The following is a 26377-nucleotide window of genomic DNA, read 5'->3' on the forward strand; positions in this document are numbered from 1 at the left end:
TACCATCCATTCAACTTTGAAATTCACTCCATAGTGAATTTTAGTTCTGCTATTATGATCTTTGCTTATTTCACTGAATATCTCTGAACTTGTTTTTATGGGCTCCGTTTTATAGAATCCATAGTTTTAGAAGCTGATTGAAGTTGGCAAATATTCTCAAACACTTAAATTTTCTTCAGGTTCCCGGAAATGATGACTTTCAGATGTCTGCTTTCATCCAAGTCTTTAACATGTGAATTGATTTTTCTTCCATGGGCCCTTATCATTTTTTTCCTCTTATCCTTTTCCTATCTGAAGACCACTAGACACATTCACTGGTTTACTAACACAGAGAGCCCATGGATTTGGGTCTTTTATCTCTTTAGATCAAGACCTCGTTCCAGCCTCCAGTTGGAAGGCAACCCAATTCACTCGCCCTTATTTCATAGTCTTCCAGCACTAATAATTGGTGGAAGAGATGAAAATTTATACTTCTAACCTGGTCCTGCCTCTTATATGCAACTCTTCTGTACATGGCTCAGGGGCCTTATATATAGTCAGTCTCTGTAGAACCTGTGTAAAGCCCAGCCCACACATGGTTTCTACAGTGCTGTAAGTTTATGTTTTCCACTCGTTATCCTAAAAATATCTTGGAGAGATAGAAAAATTTTTTTGAAAAAAAAAAAATGCCCCTAAAGAAACCCAACTTTAAAACTTGTGATGAGGACATAAGTAAGGAGAAGACCCAGAACAATTTACTTATACTGAGAATTAGATCTGTTACTTGAAAGTGTCAAAAAACTTACTGGTATAACTGTCTGAGAACCATATTGTTTGTTGGAGATAATTCTTTGATGACTTTTTCAGCTCCACTTGTGGAGACATAGACATTACTAGTTGTTTGATATTTTCCCCCCACATCCTGAGCCAATTCTTTTATGTGTTATTGATGACAGAGATGGACAACATTTTTCCTAGGACTCTAAATATAATATTTCATGCAGAGGAAATTCCTCCTGTAGACCAATTAACTAACCCCCATGGTAGATAACTTTATGGGACATCATGAAGTTAATATCCATTATATCACATTAACTGTTCTGAAAATTTGGATAGTCTCTAACCATAGTTGTAGAGCAGACAAAACCAATTGAAATACTCTGCCATTAATTTCCAGGCTCTTGGAAACTAATGGGTTTCTAGAAATATCATTAATGATGACTAAGACCTATATCATGATCTATATTAGCTAAACATCTGTCCACATAAGAAATATATACAAGTGTTATGCATTAATATCCTCAACTACATTGCTAAATAATGTTTGCATAAAATCTAAATTCATAATTATTTCAGTCTACCATATTTATATTATGTTCATGTTAGAGCTTTAATGTAGCTTTTCAACATGAAACAATTCTTATACTTTTCCTTTCTTTTCTTCAGTAAAGTGAATATATACCTGTCAAAATGTTACTTAATAAAGTGTAGAATATTCTGGTTCTTATTTGTTAAAAAGACCCTATGAATTATCTCTGAAAGATTTTGATTTGTTTGGGACACTTTTAACCTATCAAGTTTACTTGAGAGGTGTTTTCTACGAATAATTCACATTTTTTTTTCGAATAATTCACATTATCCTTCAAGTTGCTTGTGGCTACAAGATATCATAATACCCCAGTAAACTATTTGGCCTGTTCACATCAGTGCCAAATCTGGACTACTTAGAACTTAATGTTATGTATGCTTGCTACTTGTTTTATTTTTTCTTATATTGAATCTGCTTTATGCTTCTTATAAAAAGGGTCTTATTAAGTAGAATAATAATTTAAGCAAATTATATGAGTGGTTAACCTACCTAACAGTTCAGAATTTCTTGTTTGTAAATATCAACTTCATATAATTTATTTACTAAGAATATAACTTCTATTAGTGGTTTATTTTCAAAACAATTTTTAAAAAGCTGTCAACTAATTAGCATGTTATTGTATATTGGCCACAGTGAGACATAACTTATTTTTTACTTTCTTTCTGATAAGTTCTTATTTGCAGAACCAAAGAGATATGTCAATACAGTACATACATAGTTGTATTCAACTTTATCCAAAAGAATTTTTCTATGTTGTGTGACTATGCCAACCAGAGTTTCAAGAAGCTATAATTATTTAAATTTTTCCTTTTTATATCCTCTCCATATTTAAATAATTTTTGTATTGTTCAAAAATAATAATGAAATAATATATTGAATATTAAGATTAACTTTTTATATGTATCATAAGTTCTTAATTTTGACAGTCTTTTATTTATAAAGCTTAAATACATTACAAGTTATATATAAATGTTCTGCAATGAATTGTGCTTTGAATGGCAACAGCAAATAAATATTCCTTAGTATTTTGAATATCAAAGTATTTTACCTACACATGTTTTTAGTTCAGACTCAGTAAAGTTCAAGGGCATCCAAGTATGAAATAGCTTATGAGGAAATTCACATTGCTTTCTTAATTTGATTTAGTTGGAGAAAAGGACACTAGTTCAGAAAATAGAACATCTTTAATAATTTTGGTTTAAATATAGACATTAATTATTGTACATAGACTAGTAAATGTGTATATAATTTTCCAAAAGTTTATAAATGGAGTTGGCATTATAAAATACATTAATTCCTTTTGACTGTCTTATCTGTATCTTAATATTATATAGACTTGCTTATGGGAAGCATTGTTAAAATGGTCAGAAAGGAAAATATGGCCTTAAAAAATAGCATATGGAAAACCATACATTTAGGTAGTTAGCATAAATGTATCTTATATAAATGATTTAAAAAGTAGGACATCAATTACTGAGAAGAATGTAGTTGGTAAGTAATTATCCAAATAGAGAAAGGAAATTTAATTCTAAGAATAGTAAACTCTTTGGTGCACTAAAATTATTTACTTTGTTTACATCAAATAAAACATAAAAATAGTAAAAGTAAAGTAAATATGTTCAAGACTTAGCATGTGAAGAGGCATACTCCTGACCCATTCCTCCTCCACCCTTCATGTCCAGTCTTCCTTCCCAGAAACCATCACTTTCAATTATTTTATCTTCTACCTAAAACAATGTACTGTCTCTTAGTTTATCAGTTTTAGATGTTAGCTATTAACTTTCAGCTATGAAAGATATGAATTTATCTCTTTTATACCATCCTCTCCATGTTTTCTTGAAATAACTCTGAGTAAAAAATACTGACTTTCTGTATTTTTTTAAACTATGGAAATATTGTTTCTTACTAAGCCAAGAAGTGCCCAATGATGATTTTTCGTTCTTGTATAGCTTTCTATATTCCCTGGAATTAATAATTGCATTATCCTCATTTGCTTGATTTTCTTCACACTTCTCGTCAAGTTTCCCTGTACTCTATAACAGACTTTCAGTATAATTGTTATTTCTGAAAATTCCATCCCACATGTAATTGACACTGATTAGATATAGAATTTTAAGTTGAAAGTTCTCTCTACTCTTTTTTAAACCACTGGTACATGTCACTTTGTTCAGGGTAATTTTCTTGCATTCTTTCCTAATTCTTTCCTACTTGCTTTCTGAGATTCTTTTTACTAGAGTTCCTATAGTAAGAGATCAAATTCTCTACGTTGATCATCAAGTTGTTGTTGTTTTTAAAAAATCTTCTTTCTCCTATTTCCATTTCATTGTCCCTTTGTTTTACTTCCTGGGAACATTTGTTGGTGTTAAATTCCAGTTTTTCTATCAGACTTTTTTTCTGCTTCTGTATTATTAATTCAGTAAATCTCTTTCTTTTATTTTTTTAATAGGAGCCTATACTTGCTTAATGGATGCAATATATATTTTAATGTCTCTTAGAATATTTTAGATTTTAATAATACTTTGTTCTGCTTCTTGCATTGTTTCAAAGTCATCTATTTTTTTTTTTTTTTTTTTTTTTTTTTTGCTTATTTATAGCTATCTCTGCCTTTTAGGTTGGATGTTTCTCAAACATTTGTTAATCTTTGGCTGTTCATTATATGTAAAAATGAGATACTGAAATGCCAGTTGAATTCTATATGTGCCTGAGTAAGGCTTATTTGTTTTATTTCCCCTCAGAAAACAGACCTTCTAAACCTGGGGAAGAAAAGGAGGGACATTCCTGGGGAACATTTGGGGAGGGAGCTTAGAAGTGTTCCTTACAGAGACTTTCAGCCAAACCCTGTGCCTTACTTTTGTCTTCTGAGATAGCTGAAGATTCCCATGCCTCAGAGTTGTGGGTTTGGAAGGAAGAATAGGATGGAATTTCATTGGTATTCCCATTTCCAGACACAAAGGTATCTCTGTTGTCTGTTCCCTTTAGGGCTGGTACCACTCTTCATCTGTTTCTCAATATAAATTATAACTTGAGGTCACTGCCATCTCCCAGTTTCATTAAAGATTTAGTTTTGTAGATGTTTATAAATTCTCCAGGTTTGAGGTCAGATTTCTAAGAGGAATAAGACAGGGCAAGAAATTTATTGCTCTGCCATCTTGAAACTGGAAGTCTTCTAAATGAGTAATTTTGAAGTACAGGTATATACAAAGTTTTATAGAAAGGCTTTTGTAATGATAGTGTTATTTCCCAAAATATAACACCCAGAACATTTTATTCATACCAGTAGGTTTCATTTAAAGTATATTTGAATGTAACCGATGGAGGATATGAAGATAAAAAGTCTGGATCCTACCCCCAGGAACCTTATCATCTAGTGTGGGACATGAAACACGTGTGGGAATTATTGTGATACCAACCAGAAAACATAACCAGGGCAGTGAGAGTGAGAAGGGTATAATTATACACCACAGGCATGCAGGGAGATCTAACTTACATCTGGAGAGAGAAGGATTTCCAGGAGGAGGTAGCCTTTTTGCATGGGACTTCATGTTTGGGTAGGATATGCACCTAGTGAGAGCTTAATAAATATTTTCTGAATATAATTAATGCTCTTCAACTTTGGTGATTTGACATTTTCCTTTCTACTTCTGTTAATGGTAAATATTCTTTTCTTCAGTGCAGTATATCAACTGCAATCAGCTTCACTTATTCTTGTCTTAGTTTCCCTGAGAGGAATTAACAAAAATGTTTTTATAGAGAAAATGCACTATTCAATGACAGTTATTGATATAGCCTATAATTACAAAAAAAAAAAACCTTCCTGTGAGAATTCCATTATATTAATGATGCGTGTATATTATTAAGAATTATAAACATTGAGTAATAAAGCTTCAAGTTCACATGTTCCCAGATGTTATTTTGGGGCTTCTAGATTAGCAATTTTTCAAAAACATAAGCAGTAATTAGAAATCTTTCATAATTTCTTTCAGAAGCAGCACTTGATTTTAATTCTTTCATTTAAAAAAAAAACTTGTAAGAAAAAAATGATGTCAGAACTATTGACATTTTTATAACTTGACAAAAATTAAGCATAATTAAAATGAAATATTTGTTGCACAAATTAAACTGCAATTAATATGTTTTCTGCCACTGCTTGAAGGGTAAGATTAAAATGGTGTTGTTAGCAGACTCCCTGCTGTGAGACTAATTTCTTGATTTTTATACCACACATTATCACAGACATTCTCACAGTAAAAGAGTAAACCAACAAGTAAAAAACATTGTTTGATGAAAGTGGTATACAGAAGGAGATAGATTGCCTTTTATGAAGACAAGACAATATTACTTTTATTTTAAAATCCAATGACTAGTTGATTCCAAGGGTAAGATTTGTACTTTTAAAGCCATTAAAATAAGTAGGAAATTGCCCTTCATTTTAGTTAGCTATGCCTTTTAAATTAGCCAGTTTATTGTTTCAGGGGTGTTTGCATTTTCAGGAGGTAATTAGAAAATGAACAAGATATGTTATGCAGAGGCCTCCCCTCCAGCTAACCAAGAAATAATAATAAACCCCATCACACAAACTCAGATGTGAACAATTTCAAGGAAAGTGGAAGAAAAATGCATCTATTACTTCTGTAGGAGGATCACTTTTTCTCATTGGAGCCCACAGTGGAAAAGAAAAACAAAAGAAAACAAAACCTAACATTGACCAAAATCAGTTATTGTTATAAAAAAAAAAAAATCTCCAGCTGCCACTTACCCAGATAATGCATCAAGTATTATTTCTATGTGAATATTTTTCTGGCTAATTACTTTTTGACATTAGACACCATTTGTGGTTGAATGAAAGGAAGAGAAGTAACTATTATTAATAGTCCCCTTTATTTCTCCGAATGTCTCTCTTGGGCAGTGCTGCTTAAGGGATGTAAATGCACCAGTGGGAATTGGAAGTTATGGGCTAGGGTCCATTCACTGGCTGAACTGTTGCACTGCTCTTCCTGAAGAGCCGGAAAAATATCAACGTGTGTTGCGTGAGGATAGCATTAAGCCATGGCAGTGCCCATTGAAGAAGTGATGAATGGAGCTCTGCTCATATACACAAGGCCACGGTACCCCTTTCTCACTGCATATAGAGAAAAGGCAATGAAAAAGATATGTTAGCAAGGCGTCCATTCTAGCTAGGCAAGAAATAGTAATAAATCGCATCACAAAAATTTGCTTGATGCTTACATACATTCCGCACTGCTAAAGCCAAATATACAAATGGGTTTCAGATGTCAGAAAATTTTGCCCTCCAAAATCTAGCAGCAGATAAATCAATCATTTTAGTAGCTTAGTGGATTTTTGTTACTTGAAATGACACTAATGTTGTCACGACCACATGATATGAAGTTGCAAGGCCTTTCATTCCATCGGCCCTTCTCGCTGCCCTGTTTCATTTTCCTTCATACCACTTATTATCTGACTGATTTATTTGCTTACAGTCTCTCTGTAGTTACTAAAAATTTAAGTTTCATGAAGACAGGCATTTTTGCCTTCTTCATTGCTGTATCCTCACAGTCTAGAGCCGTGCTTGGCCTAAGTAGTCATATAACTTTTTTTTTTTTTTAAAGAATGAGGGAATAAATGAATGAAACCAATTATTTAAAAAAGAGCAGAAAAATTAAAGATGATAACTCTTGATGATCATATGAAGATCTAGGTTTAGTAGAAAGTTATGAGAATTCTGCTCATTAGAAGCTTCATTTGTACTTTATTTTTTTTTTAAGATTTTATTTATTTATTAATGAGAGACACACACACACACAGAGAGAGAGAGAGAGAGAGAGGCAGAGACACAGGCAGAGGGAAAAGCAGGCTCCATGTAGGGAGCCCGACGTGGGACTCGATCCCAGGTCTCCAGGATCACACCCTGGGCTGAAGGCAGCGCTAAACCGCTGGGCCACCTGGGCTGCCCTTGTACTTTATTTTTAATCTCAGAGAAATTATACTGAAATGAAAACCTTCTCATAAAACTAGAATGTCAGGATATAACTGATATGTAGTTAGTGTTCATAGAAAGTTATTTACAACCCACTCTGTAAAGAATAGTAAGCAATACTATGAATCCCTTAGCTCATAGTTTTGTGTTCTCATTCATTCATTTGTTCGTTCAACATAACTTGTGCCCTAGGAGGCATGGCATCTCTCGTATTCTGAAGAATGTATAAGTCCACACAACAGTGAGTGCATCATGATATAGCATGACTGTGCAACAGGCATACAGCGGATTCTTTTATTTGAGGTGGTCATGATCTATAAGGTCAGTGTGAACAGAGTCAGTGAATACCGAACCATTGCTCCTAAGGAGAATACAGGGTTAGATTACTGAGAGCCTGTGGTCAACATTTTTGTCAACTAATGACATTGTTTTTATGTGTGTTTCTGTTTAAACTTATTATTTATTTATTTTAAAAATTTTATTTATTTGAGAGAGAGAGAGAGTGAGAGCATGAGAGGGGAGAACTTCAGAGGGAATGGGGAGCCTGATGTGGAGCTCAATCCTGGGCCTCTGGAATCATGACCTGAGGTTAAGGCAGCCCCTTAACGGACTGAGCCACTCAGCAAACCCTGTTTAAACTTATTTAATATATATTGTTTCATTAACATCTGACTCCTGGCTAATAGCACTATAATTCCTGTCCAAATGCAGATTATCTGACAAACATCTTTTGCCCACAAGGAATAGAGTGGCCTTTTTGCACTTAGGAACACTTAAGACAGCAGTGCAGCACTGGGCATTTTAAACAGTAAAGTCACCAACAGCAAGCAAAGAAAGATAAAAGAGGTGGCAGTAAAATTAGAACACAGGGGATACTTGTTTATAGTGTGAGAGCTGAAATGAGAAAGCAGACCTCAGCTGGGATGTGTGCATCCAGGGACTCAACTCTGCCACTCTGCTTAGATCTGTGAATGAGTGTGAAAGCACCATGAGTATTGATTTGGGGATTACAGATGAATTTTAGTAAATTTACAACTAAGGAATCTGAATGGTGAGGATCAATGGTTAGTGTTCTTATAAAGCTGTCATCCTTGAACACATTGCTATAGGGTATTTACTAGTGAATCTGGGCAGTATCACCTTTGCAAAACAGTATCACAATGAGAAGTCCTATATTTCCGTTTAACCACAATTTATTGAGTCCTGCTGGGTCAGGCACTGTAATGGTGTTGGCAGTGGTAATACAAGACAAATACACGCTCCTGTTCATTTAAAGTTTGTTTGTTTGTTTGTTTGTTTGTTTATTCATGAGAGTCACAGAGAGAGGCAGAGACATAGGCAGAGGGAGAAGCAGGCTCCCTGTGGGGAGCCCAATGTGGGACTCGATCCCAGGACCCCAGGATCATGACCTGAGCCAAAGGCAGACACTCAAACACTCAGCCACTCAGGTGCCCCCCTCCTGTTCATTTACCATAGAGCTCATAGATGAATGTCTACTACTCACTTTTTCTCTGCTTTATTTTCCCTTCTTTTCTTCTCTCCTCTCTCTCTCTCTTTCTCATTTTCTCTCCTTCTCTTTGCCTTCCTGTTTCTCTGTCTCTTCTCCAAATATGTTTAGACCCAGATTACTGAAGATACTGAGAGGCCTGGGTATAGCATCTACTATCTGGAAGAAGGAACATTCCAGAGTGTGGAGTGGACTTTAGGAGGACCCTCTTGATGATGGAGAACAGGATACACACAGTTTCCATCTCTTCTTGGCTTTTAGATTCACAAGGTTGAATGAGAGGATAAGGAAGTGCTATTTCAGAAGGCTCAAACTTTAAGCAGTTTTGTGGTTTACCCAAGGCCATGTCTGTTTATTATCATTCAGTCACTCTTTCAGCCAAATATCATTTACCACACCCCTACCATACACTGTGCTCAACCTTGGGAACACAACTTGAACACAGTGTGACCAGTCTTAGCAGTTATTTCCCCTCTTAAGAATTGTCTTTACCAGACTGTGTAAGGGCATTCAGTTACTTTCGTACTAAGAAACATGCAGTATTTAGGAATGTCACAATCCTGGTTTCAGTTGTTATTCCCCACTCTTTTTTTTTTTTAAGTTCATTTATTTATTAGAGAGAGACTGTGCAGTAGGGAAGGCAGAGGGAAAGAAAAGAGAATCCCAGACACATTCCATGCAGAGCACAGAGCCTACACAGGGCTCAATCTCACAACCATGAGATGACCACCTGAACTGGAACCAAGAGTTGGACCAAGAGTTGGATGCCAGCTGCATCCCCCAGGTGCCCCTGTAAGTGGTTTTCCTAAAGCCATTCCAATAGCATCTCTGAACACTTTGGCAGCACATTTTCCAGTATACTAACCCGGTGCAAGCCCCAACTTTCCCTTTAGTGCTAGTTTCATATAGCATTCCCTTTATTTAAAATGGACTGTCTTTGTATATGAAAATAATGTTCCTGGAACCTCATCCTGGTATCATTAGCTTTGTTACCAAACCAACTAAAAGGCTATAGATCATTCTAATTACAGCACTGTATCTAGTTGGATGTTCCATTTCAGTGGCTTTTATATAGATGACATTTTTACTGTTTTTATTTGAAATTAAACAGATAATATGTACACATTACTATACGTACACATATAATAATATGTGTACATTTTATATGTACACATATATTTCTATATCTAGATCTATTCTGTCTGATAAATCTTTGTACCCTGTATCTCTTTTATTATGGCCATAATACATATATACCATAATACAGTGAACTGGTCAAACAAGAAATTCCATTATTTATCCTTCACTTTACATGTCTGACCTGCCATTTCCCACCTGTGCATTTATAACCAAGGCTATAAAGATGGAGGAGGACCATGAACTAAATAAAAGAAAACAGATAAAACTATTAAAACTACGGCAGATAAACCTGTTAAGAAGAAGAAAGATCTATGAAAATGGGAAAAGAGTCAATAGAAACTCAAATATATAATATTAGATTTCAAATGTACCCTCACTGAAATAAAAGCAATGTGTACACCAAAGTCAAATATAAATGACCTTTGAATAAGCAACTATTTAGGATTATTCATCCACAACTATTCCCTCCACCCATCCCCTCCTCCCATCTCAATAAAAATATCTAAGAATTTCTTAGTTTGAAAATAGCTAACACTTAGGAAGTCCTTGCTATATGCAAGGACTGTCTTAAGTGCTTTATACATATGGACTCTTGCAATCATTGTAATGACTGTATGAGTAGAGTGTTATTATTTTTGTTATTTCATCTCTTTCAAATGAGGAAACAAGAATTGCAGAGGTTAAATCAGTTGTCCAGGATCACAGAGCTCTTAAGAATACAGCTGGATTTCAAATCCAGGCAGCTTGGCTCCAAAGCAGTACTGCCTCAGAACAGAAGTCATAAGTAAATTTTCAAACCACTGTTGTGAACACCATCAGTGACACGCTAAGCATAATGTACTATACATATGAACTTGGTTTCCTTTCCACGTTCAGACTGACGATGCACCGTGAACTCAGGATCAGCTAAAAATGGTTTCTTTGGGAACGTAGACAAATGGTTTCATTGAAGGAGTAACATGATAAATCCTAAAGCTGTGGGATTCAGAACACATAATAGAGAACGCTTTAGGATATTTTCCTGAAAACACAGAGTAACCAGGGAGAAGACAGTAACTCCCACAACCTATAACCATATTCTTTTTTTGTCAAAACTGTAGAAATGCTCATGCCATCACAACATCTTCCACATGTAGGAGAACAGAGTTTGGATTGTGCAGGAATAATGCCAGGCTATCTTTTAAACCTGCCTATGAACTCTTGTTTGAAGACTATAGAAAATCCCAAGTGCAAACTAGACTTAACTGTGGTCTCTTTCGGGAAGTATTTTCAGTTAAAATAGTATTTAGTATTCAGCTAAAAGTTATCATCATCCTCTTTTTTTTTTTTTTTTTAGCTCTAAGAGAAAAATCTTCACAATGCTTCAGAGCTGAATATTTTTAAAAATATGTTAAGCTGAACAGTATATGCATCACCTTTGATTTCTGTCTGTCCTTCCAGTCTCCGAGGTTGTGTTTGCTGTGGTGTATCGGCACTGTCCTGCTTACCAAAACTGAAACCGGTTGTTGAAGTACTCAGTTGTGGGTATCTGGTGAAAAACCTTAAATAACTAGATAAATAGCCCAGCTGCCAACCTAAAGTAATCTTACACTTAGGGGTGAGTGGCCCAGGAAATTTGCTCTTTGTCATTTTGACTTGGTTTGAAAATGGACCTGGGCTGCATTCCAGCTCAAAGAACCGTTCACTTCCAAAGACTCCTAAATTGTCCCAAGGAGCTCATTTTAGCAGTGGATTATTTGTGTTTGGCTGGGCATCCTAATAGCAAAAGCTGTCTGCTTTGGCAAGCAGAGGCTATGGCAGGATTTAGAATTACTGTCCCCAGTGTTTTTCTTGATGAGGTTATTTTTCAGAAAAGCAATCCCCCACCCTCTATCTAAAAAGTGACACTGTGTGAGTGTTGTACAGGTGGTTTTCTTGAACTCATAAAGAGCTTCCCATGAAAGGGTGGCCTGTTTTATGTATCAACGGCAAATTTTAAACCAATGAGAACCAGTGCCGGATTTTGTCCAAAACCAAAGCTGTCTTAGTGGCATATTCCTCTTTTCCTATACCAGAGATAACAGTTACTGGTTAAGAAGAATTTGAGGCCAACTAAGAATTTGGAGTTTTAAATTAATAAGAGTGATAAAGAGTTTTAAAAAAAAATTTCTTTTAGGGGATAGAGAGACCCGAAGAGTCAATGCCTATTTATCTACATAACTGTAAATGCCTGTTGTCTGACTCTCCTAGTAGCCTGTGAGGTCTCCTGGGAAGACACACTGAGATTTGGTTCCCATTAGTTGGAAGCTGACTAGCATAGTAATTGTACACTCTAGATGCTCAAATGTTAGTGGAAGGCACAGGTGAGACTAACACAGGATCAAGTCACGCTTCATTGTATTAGCGGAGTCCAAAATTAAGTACACAAGAAGATCCACAGGAATGAGGGAAGAACATGTTAGAAATTTATATCTTATAAATATAAATATTTATATAAATATTTTAATAACCATATATTAATAAATATATAGCATATTTTATAGATTAATTTTATGTATTTATATATGAATTATATGCATGATTTAATATATTGATAATATATAAATATAAATATAAACTCTATTTATATTTAGTTTTACCTCATTTGTTTACCTGTTTAACATGACGTTTTACCATCACAATATTATCCATGTGCTCAAAATATTTTTACTGTTCGGGGATAGGATCAAAATCCTTTGAGTCCCACTTCACTGCATTATTGCTCCATATTAGTCTCTCATAGGTGCCAATGGAATTTATTTAATTTGATTTTTAAAGAATATGATAGGTAGAATATGAATAGACTTTTGCCACTGAAGAAAAAGGGAAGAAAAATATTAGTGCTAAGTGCCAGATGTTTTATCTGGGTAATCCTCACAACGACCCTGCGAGGCCAGTATCTCCATTTTATAGATGATGAAGCAGAATGAATTAGGAAGTGCTTCATGTGCTATTATTTTCTGGAATAATTTAAACAGAATTGGTATCATTTCTTCTTTATCTGGTGGAATTCATCAGTGAAATCATCTAGGGCCTGTTTCGGAAGATTATCAATTATTGGTTCAATTTTTTAAATAGATAGGCCTATTCAGATTTTCTGTTTCTCCTTGTGTGAGTTTTAGTAGATTGTGTCTTTCAAGGAATTGGTCCATTTCACCTAAGTTATCAAATTTGTGATTACGGAGTTCTTCATCATGTTCCTTTATCATCCTTTTAATGTCTTTCAACTCTGATATTAGTAATTTGTATCTTCTTTCTTTTTTCTTAACCTTGTTAGTTATTTATCAATTTTACTGATCTTTAAAAAAAAAACTGGCTTTTGGTTTTGCTGATTTATCTCTATCCATTTCTTGTATTCAATTTCACTGATTTCTGCTCTGATTTTATTTTCTTCTCACTTGATTTAATTTCTTCTTTCTCCAGTTTCCTAAAGTGGAAACTTATATTAGTGGTTTTAGATATTTCTTCATTTCTGCCCTATGCATTCAATGCTATCAGTTTCCCTCTCTGCACTCCTTTTGTTGCATCCCACAATTTGGTAAGTTGTATTTTAATTTTCATCTAGTTTGAAGTACTTTTTTATTTATCTTGATGCTTCTTCTTTGACCCTACCTGTGTTTAGAGGTATGTGTTTAGCCTCCAAATATTTGGGGATTTTTCAGCTATCTTTATGTTACTGATTTCTAATTTAATTACATTGTGATATAAGAGTATATGTTTGTATGACATTTGTTCTTTTGACTTTATTGAGGTATATTTTATGGCCCTGAATGTGGTCTGTCTTGGTGAATGTTTCGTGTGAGCTTGAGAAGAATGTGTGGGCTATTGTGGTCTATAAATGTCAGTTAGGGTTAATTGACAGCTGTTCTTTTCATTTGTGTACTTACTGATTTCCTGCCTGCCGGATCTGTCAGTTACTTAGAAAGGGGTGTTGAGATCTCTAACTCCTACAGCCACTGTTTCTCATTGCAGTTCTATTAGTTTGGCTTCATGTATTTTGCTGCTCTGGAGCTACACACATACACATTAAGGATGGTTATGTCTTCTTTGAGAACTGACCCCTTTATTGTGCAACACCCATCTTTATCCCTGATGATTTCTTTTCTCTGAAGTCTGTTTTGTCTGACATTAATATAGTTACTCCAACCTTATTTTAATTAATGTTAGCGTGGTATATCTTCTCCCTCCCTTTACTTTTATTTGTTTTTAATTTTTAAAATTTCTTTATTTTTTTTAAATTTTTAAATTCAATTTGCCAACATATAGTATAACACCCAGTGTTCATCTCATCATGTGCCTCCTTTACGCCCATCATGCACTTACTGCCCCCTCCCAGCTTCTGCAACTGTTTGTTTCCCGGAGTTTGGAGTCTTTCATGGTTTGTCATCCTCTCTAATTTTTCCCCACTCACTTTCCCCCCCTTCCCTTATGGTCTCTTTCACTATTTCTTACATTCCACATGTGAGTGAAACCATATGATAATTGTCTTTCTCCGGTTGACTTATTTCACTTAGCATAATACCCTCCAGCTCCATCCATGTTGAAGTAAATGATAGATATTTATCCTTTCTGATGGCTGAGTAATATTCCATTGTATATATAGACCACATCGTCTTTATCCATTCATCTGTTGAAGGACAGATTGGCTCCTTCCACAATTTGGCTATTATGGACATTAGTGCTATGAACATTGGGGTGCAGGTGTCCCAGTGTTTCACTAGATCTGTATCTTGCAGTAGTGCAATTGCTACATCATAGGGTAGCTCAATTTTTAACTTCTTGAGGAACCTCCACACTGTTTGCCATTTCCATTTTCGTCAGTTTGATCAAATGCTTCTGGACAGCTCTTCAGAATATGAGAGTGTTTTACAAGAAAGATGTAAAGATGATTTGGAAAGGTTGGAAAGTGAGGCCTTTGGAAGAAAAGCACTCTGTGTCTAAAGAAGAACCTAGGGGGTCAGTTGAATATGTCTCCAAGCACATGAAGAGCAGGTCCACCTCTAACAGTTATAGAGCACAAGGTCAGAGCAATGGAAGCCACATGTCATATGATGGATTGAAAAGTTACAAATCAGAGCACCTGAGTGGCTCAGTGGTTGAGTGTCTGCCTTTGGCTCAGGGCATGATCCCGGAGTCCTGGAATTGAGTCCCACATCAAACTCCCCACAGGGAGCCTGCTTCTCCCTCTGCCTATGTCTCTGCCTCTCTCTGTGTGCCTCTCATAAATAAATAAATAAAATCTTAAAAAAAAAAAAGTTGCAAATCAACTTAACTGTTAAATATGTCCTGTCACCCTACCATAATAAAAATACTTTTATTATAACAATATCAAGAACTATGAAATGAAGACTGAAAGTTGGCAAGGTATTAGAGACAACATAATTTAATAATTGTTCCCATGACCAAGTTATCTGTTGGTGAGTCTATGATATTTGGGTGAGTAATAAAATAAAGACACGCATAAGTAATGCATAATTATATATTCCATATAATTTACTTTCTTGCATTTATTTCAGCAGGATCATGAATTATATTTTTCTTTTTTAAGTTTTTATTTAATTATATTTTTAGAATCAAGATTTTTTATTTAATTATTATTACATTACCAGTAACAATATAAACTGAATTTTGAAGGAAAATATAAATCAATTTAAAACATATGCAGTTTGAATACATTTTTAGCAAGTGCACGTTAAAGTAAATGTAAAAAACAAAATTTAAACTTATTTACATGTTTTAAAAATGAGTTATTTTAAATACTCAGAATTATCTACTATATCAAAATGAGGAATAAGTATAAATATCAAAAGTTTAAACTAAGATAGTTTAAATAAAATTCACCTTTTAATTTACTTTTCCAAAAATTAAATTGTTGTTTGTATTTATAAAACAAACTATTCACAGTTCTAAATTCTGACTTTATCAAGTGCCTACATAAAAAATCACTGCTATGTTTCACACGTATGCCTAAATTTCATATTCAAATTTGAGTAATTTGAATTATTAACTATTGCAAAGTGCCCCTGCCATGTCAAGGTCAACTCTCATAAATACTATATCAATTCCTGAGTACCTCCAGAATCACAATTTGAACTAAAATAAGGCAAGAGTATGGATGTTCAGCATCACAGAAAAATAATACCTCATTATAGGAAGTTCTATTGCATTTATGGTATCCAAGAGGAAGAATTTTATTCAAATTAATTAATTTTTTATCGAAGCATTTTTGCCACTTACATTCTTTCCCTACTTGAAAGCAGCATCTGTTACAGGGTAACTGTCCTTCATGTCACTTGGGCTTAGCCACTTTTGTTTCACTAACACTGAGCAACAGATGTGGAGTTCTCCCTGGGGCATTCGTCTTAAAAGCAGATATTTATAAGAGCTCTGCTGTATCAGAGTAAAGAGCCAGATCCCTGGTAACAGACATACTTGCATGTTCTTCAGTACATTTATGTTTTGTGTGTTTGTAATGTATGAACTTCTCTAATGAGGTGGGCTGATTGGTGGAGATCCTTCTTTCCAAGGTTTTCTTAAGTGAACAAACAAAACAACAAACAAAAACTGTCACAAATCATCTCCGTTAAGGATTGGCCTCCTTTACAAGGAAAGACATGCTTTTATATGGTCTGGCCATTTATTAACAATATTCACTGCTTATTTAATGCTTTACATCATTAATTTATTTGCCTTTGTAACATGCATGAAGAGCATTCATTTCTATCCTCAATCAAATGTTGCTTCTCTGGTTACTGAGTAAAAGAATGATTGTTTCTCTCTAAACTCCTATAGCCTTCTTTTGTATCAGTGCTGTGGTACTTACCACAGTCTGCCCTCTATTTACAAGTATTTGGATACATCACCTTTCCAGTTTCATTCATTCAGTCAAGAAATATTTATTTTTTACAAAACAAAGTATCTACTCCCATGAAACTTATAATCCCATGTGGGACACAAAATAAATAAATATGTGATATCAAGGAGCAGGTAATTAAGAAATAGAGGTCAGTTGAGGTGATAGAAAGTTTCAGGAGTGCTATTTTATATATGCAGGTAGTCTGAAAGGGCCTCTTTGAACAGAGATGGGATAAAAGGAGGGAATGAGTCAAGGAAATAACTGGAGATAAAGCTAAGTGGAGGCATCTGTAAGTATAAGGACTATGAGAAAATGTGTTCAGTAAACAGAAGTGTTGCTAAGAAAGATTAAATGAAGGGAAATGTAGAGGAAAATAGGTCACATCAGAAAAGGACCCAAAAGCACAACTATAGGATTATAGGTCAAGGTAAAAAATTTAGATTGTGAGTTCCTTTATGACAGGTGACTGCATCTGGCTTTTGCATTGCTCAAAGGTTTTTAATAGTACCACCCATAGCTATGGCAAGCTATGTTTAAAGAAAGCTCGGTACTTCTGGCTTTCAACTGATAAAAATTAACTGCTAATTTTGTCTTATTTGAGGATATAATGGGAAACTTGAAGTACAGTTAAATATCTATCTAGAATTTAATATAATATGAATTATAATAAAATAATAGTAATAATACAAAGTCATTAAGATCTCTGTGGTAATCTTTGATTGTTTTCTTCCCAGGATTTCCAAACTGTACTACCATCATTTGATCTCTTCTCAAAATATGGAAAATCATATTCAAAAGCTGGACAAATTATATAAAGGTATGCATTTTGCTAAGAAGCACTTCAGAAAGTATATTAAAAACATTTAAAAAATCAAGTGAGATTGACTTTAACTTTCAAGCATTTTTAAAACCATGATATAATATTTATATATAATAAAACTCCCATTTTTTTCATTCTAATTTAATGGTTTTTTAACATTCAAAAATCATGGATTTTATTTTTCAAATCTCTTCTCCAAAACAGACTCAAAATACATTAAGAAATAGAGGGGTACCTGGTGACTTAGTGGTTGAGTATCTGCCTTTGGCTCAGGTTGTGATCCGGGTCCCTGGGGTGGAGTCCTGCATCTGGTTCCCCGCAGGGATCCTGTTTCTCCCTCTGCCTATGTCTCTGCTGCTCTCTCTGTGTCTCTCATGAATAAATAAATAAAATCTTTTTAAAAAAATGCATTAAGAAATAGAATTGACAAAAATCTGAAGTCGTCTTTAAATTAACTAATACAATAAATAAATAGTTTTACACAATGCAATGAAAAAATATTGATAGTGTCCAAAAGCTAAAATAGTTTAAATATTTTAGTATGTATGTTACTTGAAGTACAAGTTGTCTCTAGGAGATTCCAAATAAATAGTGTCTAGGATCTCTGATTATCGAAGTTTACAGTATAGAGAAGGACAGAGATACCCACATAAACTTCAAGATCACAAAATAAGCTCTCAGTGAAAACCATTTAATTGCTGAGGAGCTTTAGAATAGGAACTGATTAAAATCAAATTAAGACTAATAGGTCTTCTGGCACTTTCAGCCAAATGTGAAGGAGATTCCAGATGAAGACAGCAAAGCTCACTCTAGTTGAAGGAATGAGGCAGGAATGAGAAATCATGCTGAGTGGAATTCCCCAGGTAACGTGTCAACCTCAAGAAGCAAAGGAAAGCACCTATCTGTTGGAAGGAGCACAGCATAGATACAGGCAACTTCTGTTCTGTAGATTTAGTGTTAGTGTCACTTCTCCCCCACTTACAGCTTTAGATGCTTCAACTCAGAAATTAGTATGTTGGGATCCCTGGGTGGCGCAGCAGGTTTGGCGCCTGCCTTTGGCCCAGGGCGTGATCCTGGAGACCCGGGATCGAATCCCATATCAGGCTCCCGATGCATGGAGCCTGCTTCTCCCTCTGCCTGTGTCTCTGCCTCTCTCTCTCTCTCTCTCTACTATCATAAGTAAATAAATAAAAATTAAAAAAAAAGAAAAAAAAAAAAACCTTTAAAAAAAAAAAAGAAATTAGTATGTTAAATATAAATAGTAGTATCTACCTCTTAACTACTCCAAAGGAATATAGGAAGGGAAATATGAAATACTTCGAGTGAATAGAAAAACATAGTGTCAAGTAGAATTGCTATTTCAAAGGTTTATAAAGTACCATTACATATCGGGGCATTTCCCTAGTATTTGTGACTCACAATAGAGGAAATAACATCTTTCATATTTGTGTCTGACTTCAGATGTTAGTTCAAAGATACAGCCTATTCATAATGGTGAGAGCTTGAAAACAACATGGATACTCAGCATATGCTGAGTTAAATAAATAAGACGTAAATACAACACCATGAAGACATTAAAAGTGTTAACATAGATCTTTACCCTAAATTTGAAAAAAAAAAAAAAATGCCTGTATTTCTAAGAAAAGGTAAGATTCAAAAGAACTGGTGTAGTCTGATTCCTTAAAAAAAAAAAAAAAAAAAAAAAAGTGTGTGTGTATGGAGGGGGTGTCTGGGTGGCTCAGATGGTTAAGCATCTGCCTTTGGCTGAGGTCATGATCCCAGGGTCCTGGGATCCAGCCCCACATTGCATCGGGGCTCTCTGCTCAGCAGGAAGCCTGCTTCTCCCTCTGCCTCTCCCCTCCACTTGTACGTTCTTTCTCTCTCAAATGAATAAATTAAATCTTTTGTAAAAAAGTGTGTGAATGTGCGTGTGTACACACACATATATAATATATATGTATGCATAAAAACACACTTGCATGCATTTATTTGTATATTGCAGGTATATATATACATTCTTCAGGCAAAATGTTAATGATGGTTATCTCTAGATAGTGAGATGATTGCCTTTTTGAGTGATACTTCTTTTATAGTCTCATTTTATAAAATTTTTATCTAATCAGACAAAAGCAAAGTGTTAAAACACTCCAGTAGGGACTAGTTGCTCTTCTCTGCCAATTACAAAAACATCTTGACTTTATTTTATTCAATCATAATAATTTAGAGACAATTATCTCTTTTTTCTGAAGACAAAATAATTACTTGCTAAATTATTTATAAAGAAGACAAGGATGAGTAACAAATGTTTCACATTACTTTTAATTAAAAAGAGTGCACAATGCACAGATATGTGACAGAAATATGTGATAGAAATTTATAAAAAATTTTGCGAACGCTTCTCTTGGAGTTTTAACTATTTTGTAAATTGAAAATATTCTCAAAATGTCCTCTCCTCTTCTTGGAAAGGAAATTAATGTCTAGTGTTTAATTTTGGTAAGTGAAGGGTAGCCGCCTTAGCTGAGGCTCTCCTATTAAGATTTAATTTCACCAAATACAACAGAGTGCTTCTATTCTTTGTAAAGAAGGCCAAGACGGGGACACTTACACCAAAGTGTTGAATAAAGATGCCATAGTAATTTTTTGAGCTATCTATTTGATTGCTTCAGCTTCAAGATAGTTCATCACTTCACTCTAATTCACCCTACATTGCCTCTTACACTCACACTGCGTTTTCCCATCAGTCCGATTAGCATAGCGATGCCTTCACCAGATTAATCTTTCTTTCCTTAGAGTGTCTGCATTTCGGATAAACAGAGCCTACACTACCCATTTTGATTAATATACTAAGATTTCCGCCACTGAAACTGCTGAGAGTGAATTAGATTTTAAACACACACATATTTTAAAATCTACTCTCTGTCTAGAATGTGACTCCTTTTCATTTCCTTAATTTTTCTTTGTAACTGGTCATTTTTGTGACCTTTGATAGTTTCCTAAAGCAGGTTGGTTGAAATCAGATTATACTATATTGCATCAAGAGTATGGATTGCTTGGCCGTCTTTTTAGCTACATTCATGTTTCCAGGCAGAAGACTCTCTTTAAGGATTTAAGTGAAGAAATCATAACAAAATGAGGTGAAATCATTGGTCTGGCATCAATGTGAGTTTTCTTGCTTTATGTGCTCCTCAAGCTTTTCACATTCCTCTTTGTAATGGGCCTTGGTCTAGGCTCTTTCCGCTAAAATGTGATTCAATTTTGAAACCAGATGAGTTACGTTTTAATTAAATTATGCATGAAAACCAATGTATTTCCCCCCCCCCTATAGGAATTTGGCATATAAATGACTTACATAGCTGAGAAAAAAAGTTAAAATGGAAAATAAGTTTGGTTATCACCTGAATTAAGGAACAGCCAAAAAATTCTATTGTTTTTTTCCAGAAGAAATAAGATTTTAGCAACTGTGTAAGGAAAATGAAGGTGTATGAGGAGAAAGTAATAATCAGGCATATAAGCTATATATATGCCTGTTGGAGGGTAATTTTTTAATTTGACAAGAGGAATGATTAAGTCTTGTCATTCAGCTTGACACCATGTGAATTTATAACCCTTTCCAATTTAGTCATAATGAATTGGCAAAAAAAAAACAAAATGAAACGAAACCCAATATTCCTTTAGTATCTTTTTTTTGGCCTGATGGTCCTTTGAATAAAGATGATAGAACAACCCACTTGCCTCTAGGAAAACATTCTGCTGTGTTTCTCCATGACTGAGGCAAGTGGGCTGAGCATTCTGTATTTAGATAGATTGGTATGCACAGTCAGCATTGGCTGCCAGTATCTGCAGCAGTGTAGACAGAGATTAGAGAATCGGATGATTCCAGCAGAGCTAGACATGAGTCAAATCACGGCATAGCCTCCCCAGACTTTTAACTGAGCTAACTCTAAGGGAGGAAGATTTAAATAGAGATTTTGAGAACTCGTGTTACTGGGTTCTTTTCTTCTTTCATTGTACTCTTTGTTTTTAGAAAATAAGACCAAATGTAAAAATGAGTTTAAAGTGTGAGTGTGGAATAGAAGACCCCCACTGCCTGAAATCCTGGATTCTACTTCTGTAGCACAAGTCTCTTAACCTCTGAAGTGTGTGTGTGTGTGTGTGTGTGTGTCTTTCTCTCTCTCTTCCTCCCATCCCTTCTTTCTCTCTCATTTGTCCATAGGAGAAATAGGAAGCATCTTTGGTTCATTCAAAAATTCTATAGTCTAAAAGTAAAATTTAAATGAGTACCCTACAGAAAATACACTTAAACCATACTTCTTACAGTGATTCAATAAACTGTAATATTTTGCATCCAACCACTCATAAACTAATTACAGTGTGGATCTATGTGCACATAGTATGTGGATAGTGAGTCTTTTACTTCTAAGAATGTCTGTCACGACCACAGCCCCTGGTGACCAAAAGTGCCATAAATGGTTCCACTGAAGTGGCCATATTCTGACCCCATCTACCTAGTCACAACCAATGAGACCAGTGTTGGGTACTCAAGTTAAGGGCAGCCAACAGGTAAGTGTGAATGATGAATGGTTGGAAGTATGAATGGCATGAAGTGGTTTGGTGGGAGAACTCTTGCCTAAGGAAAATAGGGACCAATTAGAACCCCCTCAGGACATGAACTTGCAACATACAGACATACACACCTGTGAGTGTGGTACCAGAAACATAGGCTCCCTCAAATAGAGAAGACATTTGCAGGTCTTGCTGCAAAGAGAGTGAAAAGGTAATCTGGCCATTAGGGTTGTACCTAGTACATTGTGTTCACTTAGTAAGTAATTTCTGAATGAAAAGCAAGTGTCTGACCAATTAAATTGTGGAATTTTAGAGTATGTCTTCTAACCCATTGAATCTTTCATAGCAATTAGCAGTCTATGAGGTATTTTGTAGGTGCTGGAGAATATTTGTTGACTTCAACACAAACTCTAAAGATGGTAGGCTGGTGTTGGAAAGAGTCTGAACATTACCCACTTCAAAGCTACTGTGGCAAGTCTTATGATTCCGTCCATAACTTTGCCTTTGTCCATATGATAGTTTAAGCTAGGATTTTAAAACTTTAATGTAATAAGGCATTATGCAAGGAATTATGATTTGTGAAGTTTTATAGGAAATAGGTTCACTTTTTTTTTCTTTTGGTTCACTTTTAAAACATCTTCAGTGTTACTTTTTAAAAAACAGTTAACATTCATTTAGTGCCAAATTTGGTGAATATGGTGGGAGTTATAGTAAGTCTGAGTTTGCAGAACATTCAAATAAGTAATAAAAGCAAATGCTTTTCTTAATAAGATAACATTCATTGCAAGGAGAAATTTGCTGACATTTGAGGATGGGGAATAGAAATAGAATAGGAAAATATGTTATCAGGTATTATACAAAATAATGGAAAATGATAAAGAATTATTCTATGTTGTAAAGTGTAAAAAGTTGAATAGTAGTAGCTAGATTCAGAACAGAGCAGAGTTCTTTGAAACATGCATGAAGTCTATCCCAGATAACAGAATGGATAATTCAACTATCAAACTCCATTTACCCTGGAAACAATTAATGAAAATAAAAATAAAAATGACATTACTGGGAGGGGGAGTGTATAACCTGGTCTCTTGTTATGATGGTTCCTAACTCCACGAAGCTTCTTTCTCTCTTCCTTGATTATTATTATCTTTTTTAAATAGGATATATTACTTTATAGTAATGGAATCGATGATTCCTGGTTTTCTATAATAATCTTAGGAGACTAGAATCTTATTCTAATGCTGCTGCCAATGCTCACAATGTTTTGGAACTCATTCCTTTCAAATAGCCTTCATCATTGGTTTATAAGGTATTACAAAGTCTCAGTGCTCCAAAGTTACTGTTCCTGGAAATTCGGAAACAAAAGTAATTGTAAGGGCATCTGACTTCTCTCTCTTTCCTCCTCCTTCCCATTCCTCTTCATCCCCTCCCTCCTCCTCTTCCTCTTTTTCCTATTCATCTTCAAAGTTATATCAGTACACCCAAGAAAAATAATTCTAGCTCTCAACAGATGTTTGGGAACTGCTAAGTATTTCATTGTTCAAAATGTTGGTTTTATCTTCTTCACTGATACCCAAGCTCTTGAATGCTTCAGGAGCCCTTAGCCAATCTTTGTAATGTTGATTCTTCACTACCACCTCTCAGCAAACACACACACTCAAGCTCCTGATAACTACAGAGGTTTCCAGAGGAGTCCAGAAATGCCTTTGTGTTGAGTAGAGATTAAGACTGAGTTATGGAATCTTACTAGAGAATATAACTGAGGAAAGCAATCTGTTTCATCTAGAAAACTGCTTAGCTCCATCAACTTCTATAAAATCTCCTTCCTACATTCCCAATATGAGCCAACTCAAGAAAGTTAGTGAGACATAGTGTCTGACCAAAACTAAGTGATAACTTGATCACCTATCATATTTACCGAACTCCGTTCTGAATGAATGTTCATTCACCTCCATTAAAAACGTTAAGAGCACTGTGGATGTTTGAAGGAATATATCTAGAGAACATTCAGAGTTGGATCTCCAGTTCTTCTGAAATCAAAATACTAATCAACTTTCTTATAGTTAATCAGGTAGATGTCTTTCTCTCCTCCCCCCACCCATCTCTAATTTCTCTGAGGGCTAATAACTGTCTCTCATGATAAATGCCCTCTAACATCTCGTAGAGCACCTGGCACAGAGTAAAATATCTGTTGGATAGATGTTGTTAAGGAAGTTCCAAAAATCTTTCAAGGAATAGCTGTAAAATAGCAAAGAGCTTCCTAAAATAATGCCTATAATGATACACCATTGCTCATTTGAATGCATACTTTGTGGAATGTTATTTTTAAACTGTCTCATTTGTAGTTACATTGTATATGATTTTGCATACACATTTGGATATACACTAAGTTGGTTGATCCTAGGTCAAGTTATGATTGCTGCTTGGGTAAAGTGTTCCTTCTGGGAAATAATCATTCATATCTGTAAATTAGTAATTATCCTTAATTATACAATATAGTATTATAGTTGTAAAGTCAAGATTGCACTTTTATCTGAGAGAAATCGTGAATCTTTCTTACTGATTGTATGTATCCCCTTTTTATTCTGGTCCCTCACATTTATAGCCTATTTCTCACATCCACACAGTATCCATTTAGGCACTAATTTTAGCTTCAATCACAATTTGTTTCTCTTTGCCCTCATGTTCTCTTCCAGTTTACTTTTTTCCCCATCATCAAATAGCTCAAAACGTTTTAGGAACAAAGTGAGATATTAATAAAATCACCAAATTATAGGTGGAACTTGTCTAAGATCATAGTGATACCTAAAAGCAGCCGAATTGCTAAGCCAGTAGAGCTCATTTGGTCCAAGTTCTGGTTTATAAAAAACTATAGCATAAGGGCACCTGCTGGCCTCAGAAGAGCATGTGGCTCTTGACCTCCAGGTGGTGAGTTCGAGCCCCACGTTGGTAAAGAGAATACTTAAATAATATTTTTTAAAAGGCATCAGAATAAAATTTTGTTTAAAAATGAATGAGCGAATGAACATCGTTTGAGTTGGTCTGTATTCCATGAATTAAATTCTAATTAGCATCTCTCTTTAAGCTCCTCTAAAACCACAACTCATCACATCTGTGTTACAGCTTTAATGATAAACTTTCTAACTCTTCTGCAGTAAATGAACTCTTCTTTCATTTACCACTGCTGATGAAAGATTCTAATGAGAGAAATGGCATTAATTTAGACTGATAATGTAACTGATTATTTGTTGTAGCCTACAAAAAGTGCACAATGCCAAAACACTTATCTGGTCTCTCATTTTATAATTCAAAATGTTTTCCTGCAAGAATGGAATGAAATCCCAACTTGGCCTGTGGCTTATGCTTGGATTACTCCTTTTGGAACTCAGCTGTCCCCAGCAGGCTCCTTCACAGGGCATAGTAGGGTGTTGCTAAGTACTCTTCCATGTCTTAACACTTCAACTCATTGATGAGGAAATCACCTTGCTGCTGGTGCCAGCAGATACAGTCATTTATCAGTACATTGAGTTTAGTGTATAGTTCTCAGACTCATATTTATGATTGTGAAATGCAGCTCATTAGCACACTGTGGCATTAAGCAGTCCTTGCCTCAAAGTCAGGTGTCTGTACATTAAGGAATCTTGATATTAAGAAATGACAAGGGGCACTTGGATGGCTCAGTGGTTGAGCATCTGCCTTTGGCTCAGGTCATGATCACTGGGGTCCTGGGATGGAGCCCTGCATCAGGCTCCCTGAAGGGAGCCTGCTTCTCCCTCTACCTATGTCTCTGCCTCTCCCTGTGTGTCTCTCAGAAATAAATAAATTAAAAATCTTAAAAAAAAAAAAAGAAAGAAAGAAATGATGAAACTGTGTACACTGTTTGGAATTAATCGCTGAGGCAAATAGAAGGGAAACATACAGTGTGTGTTTAATGTTGAGAAGTTAATTTGCTGCCTTATATGGAGATCGTCAGACCTTACAAACAACAAGTGAAACCCAGGCTCTTATTATGAAATGTAATAATGATTATTTCCTAGGCTCTCATTGTTCCATAGTTAGCCTATTTTCCAGCTTGAACATAGTCTGTGCTACTTAATATATCTAAAGCATTTATATTTAATTCCAAACTACAACTACCTGACAAAAATTAA

At 35.0% G+C, this 26377-nt stretch overlaps 1 protein-coding gene across 3 annotated transcripts in view; it reads left to right on the top strand.

The window, feature by feature from the left end:
- The window catches only part of SPATA17 (spermatogenesis associated 17), a 207856-nt gene that overhangs the window by 152892 nt on the left and 28587 nt on the right, over nucleotides 1-26377 (top strand). For 2 of the 3 annotated variants that reach the window (XM_038586160.1, XM_038586158.1), the window contains exon 10: nucleotides 17581-17663. In XM_038586160.1, the coding sequence (XP_038442088.1) occupies nucleotides 17581-17661 (81 nt within the window). In that variant the 3' untranslated portion in view covers nucleotides 17662-17663. Of the gene's footprint in view, nucleotides 1-17580; nucleotides 17664-18432; nucleotides 18635-26377 lie in introns of those variants that run through there. The other variant, XM_038586159.1, reaches the window with a different exon arrangement.

This window comes from Canis lupus, chromosome 38 (assembly GCF_011100685.1).
Source record: "Canis lupus familiaris isolate Mischka breed German Shepherd chromosome 38, alternate assembly UU_Cfam_GSD_1.0, whole genome shotgun sequence".
NCBI classification, from domain to species: Eukaryota; Metazoa; Chordata; class Mammalia; order Carnivora; family Canidae; genus Canis; species Canis lupus.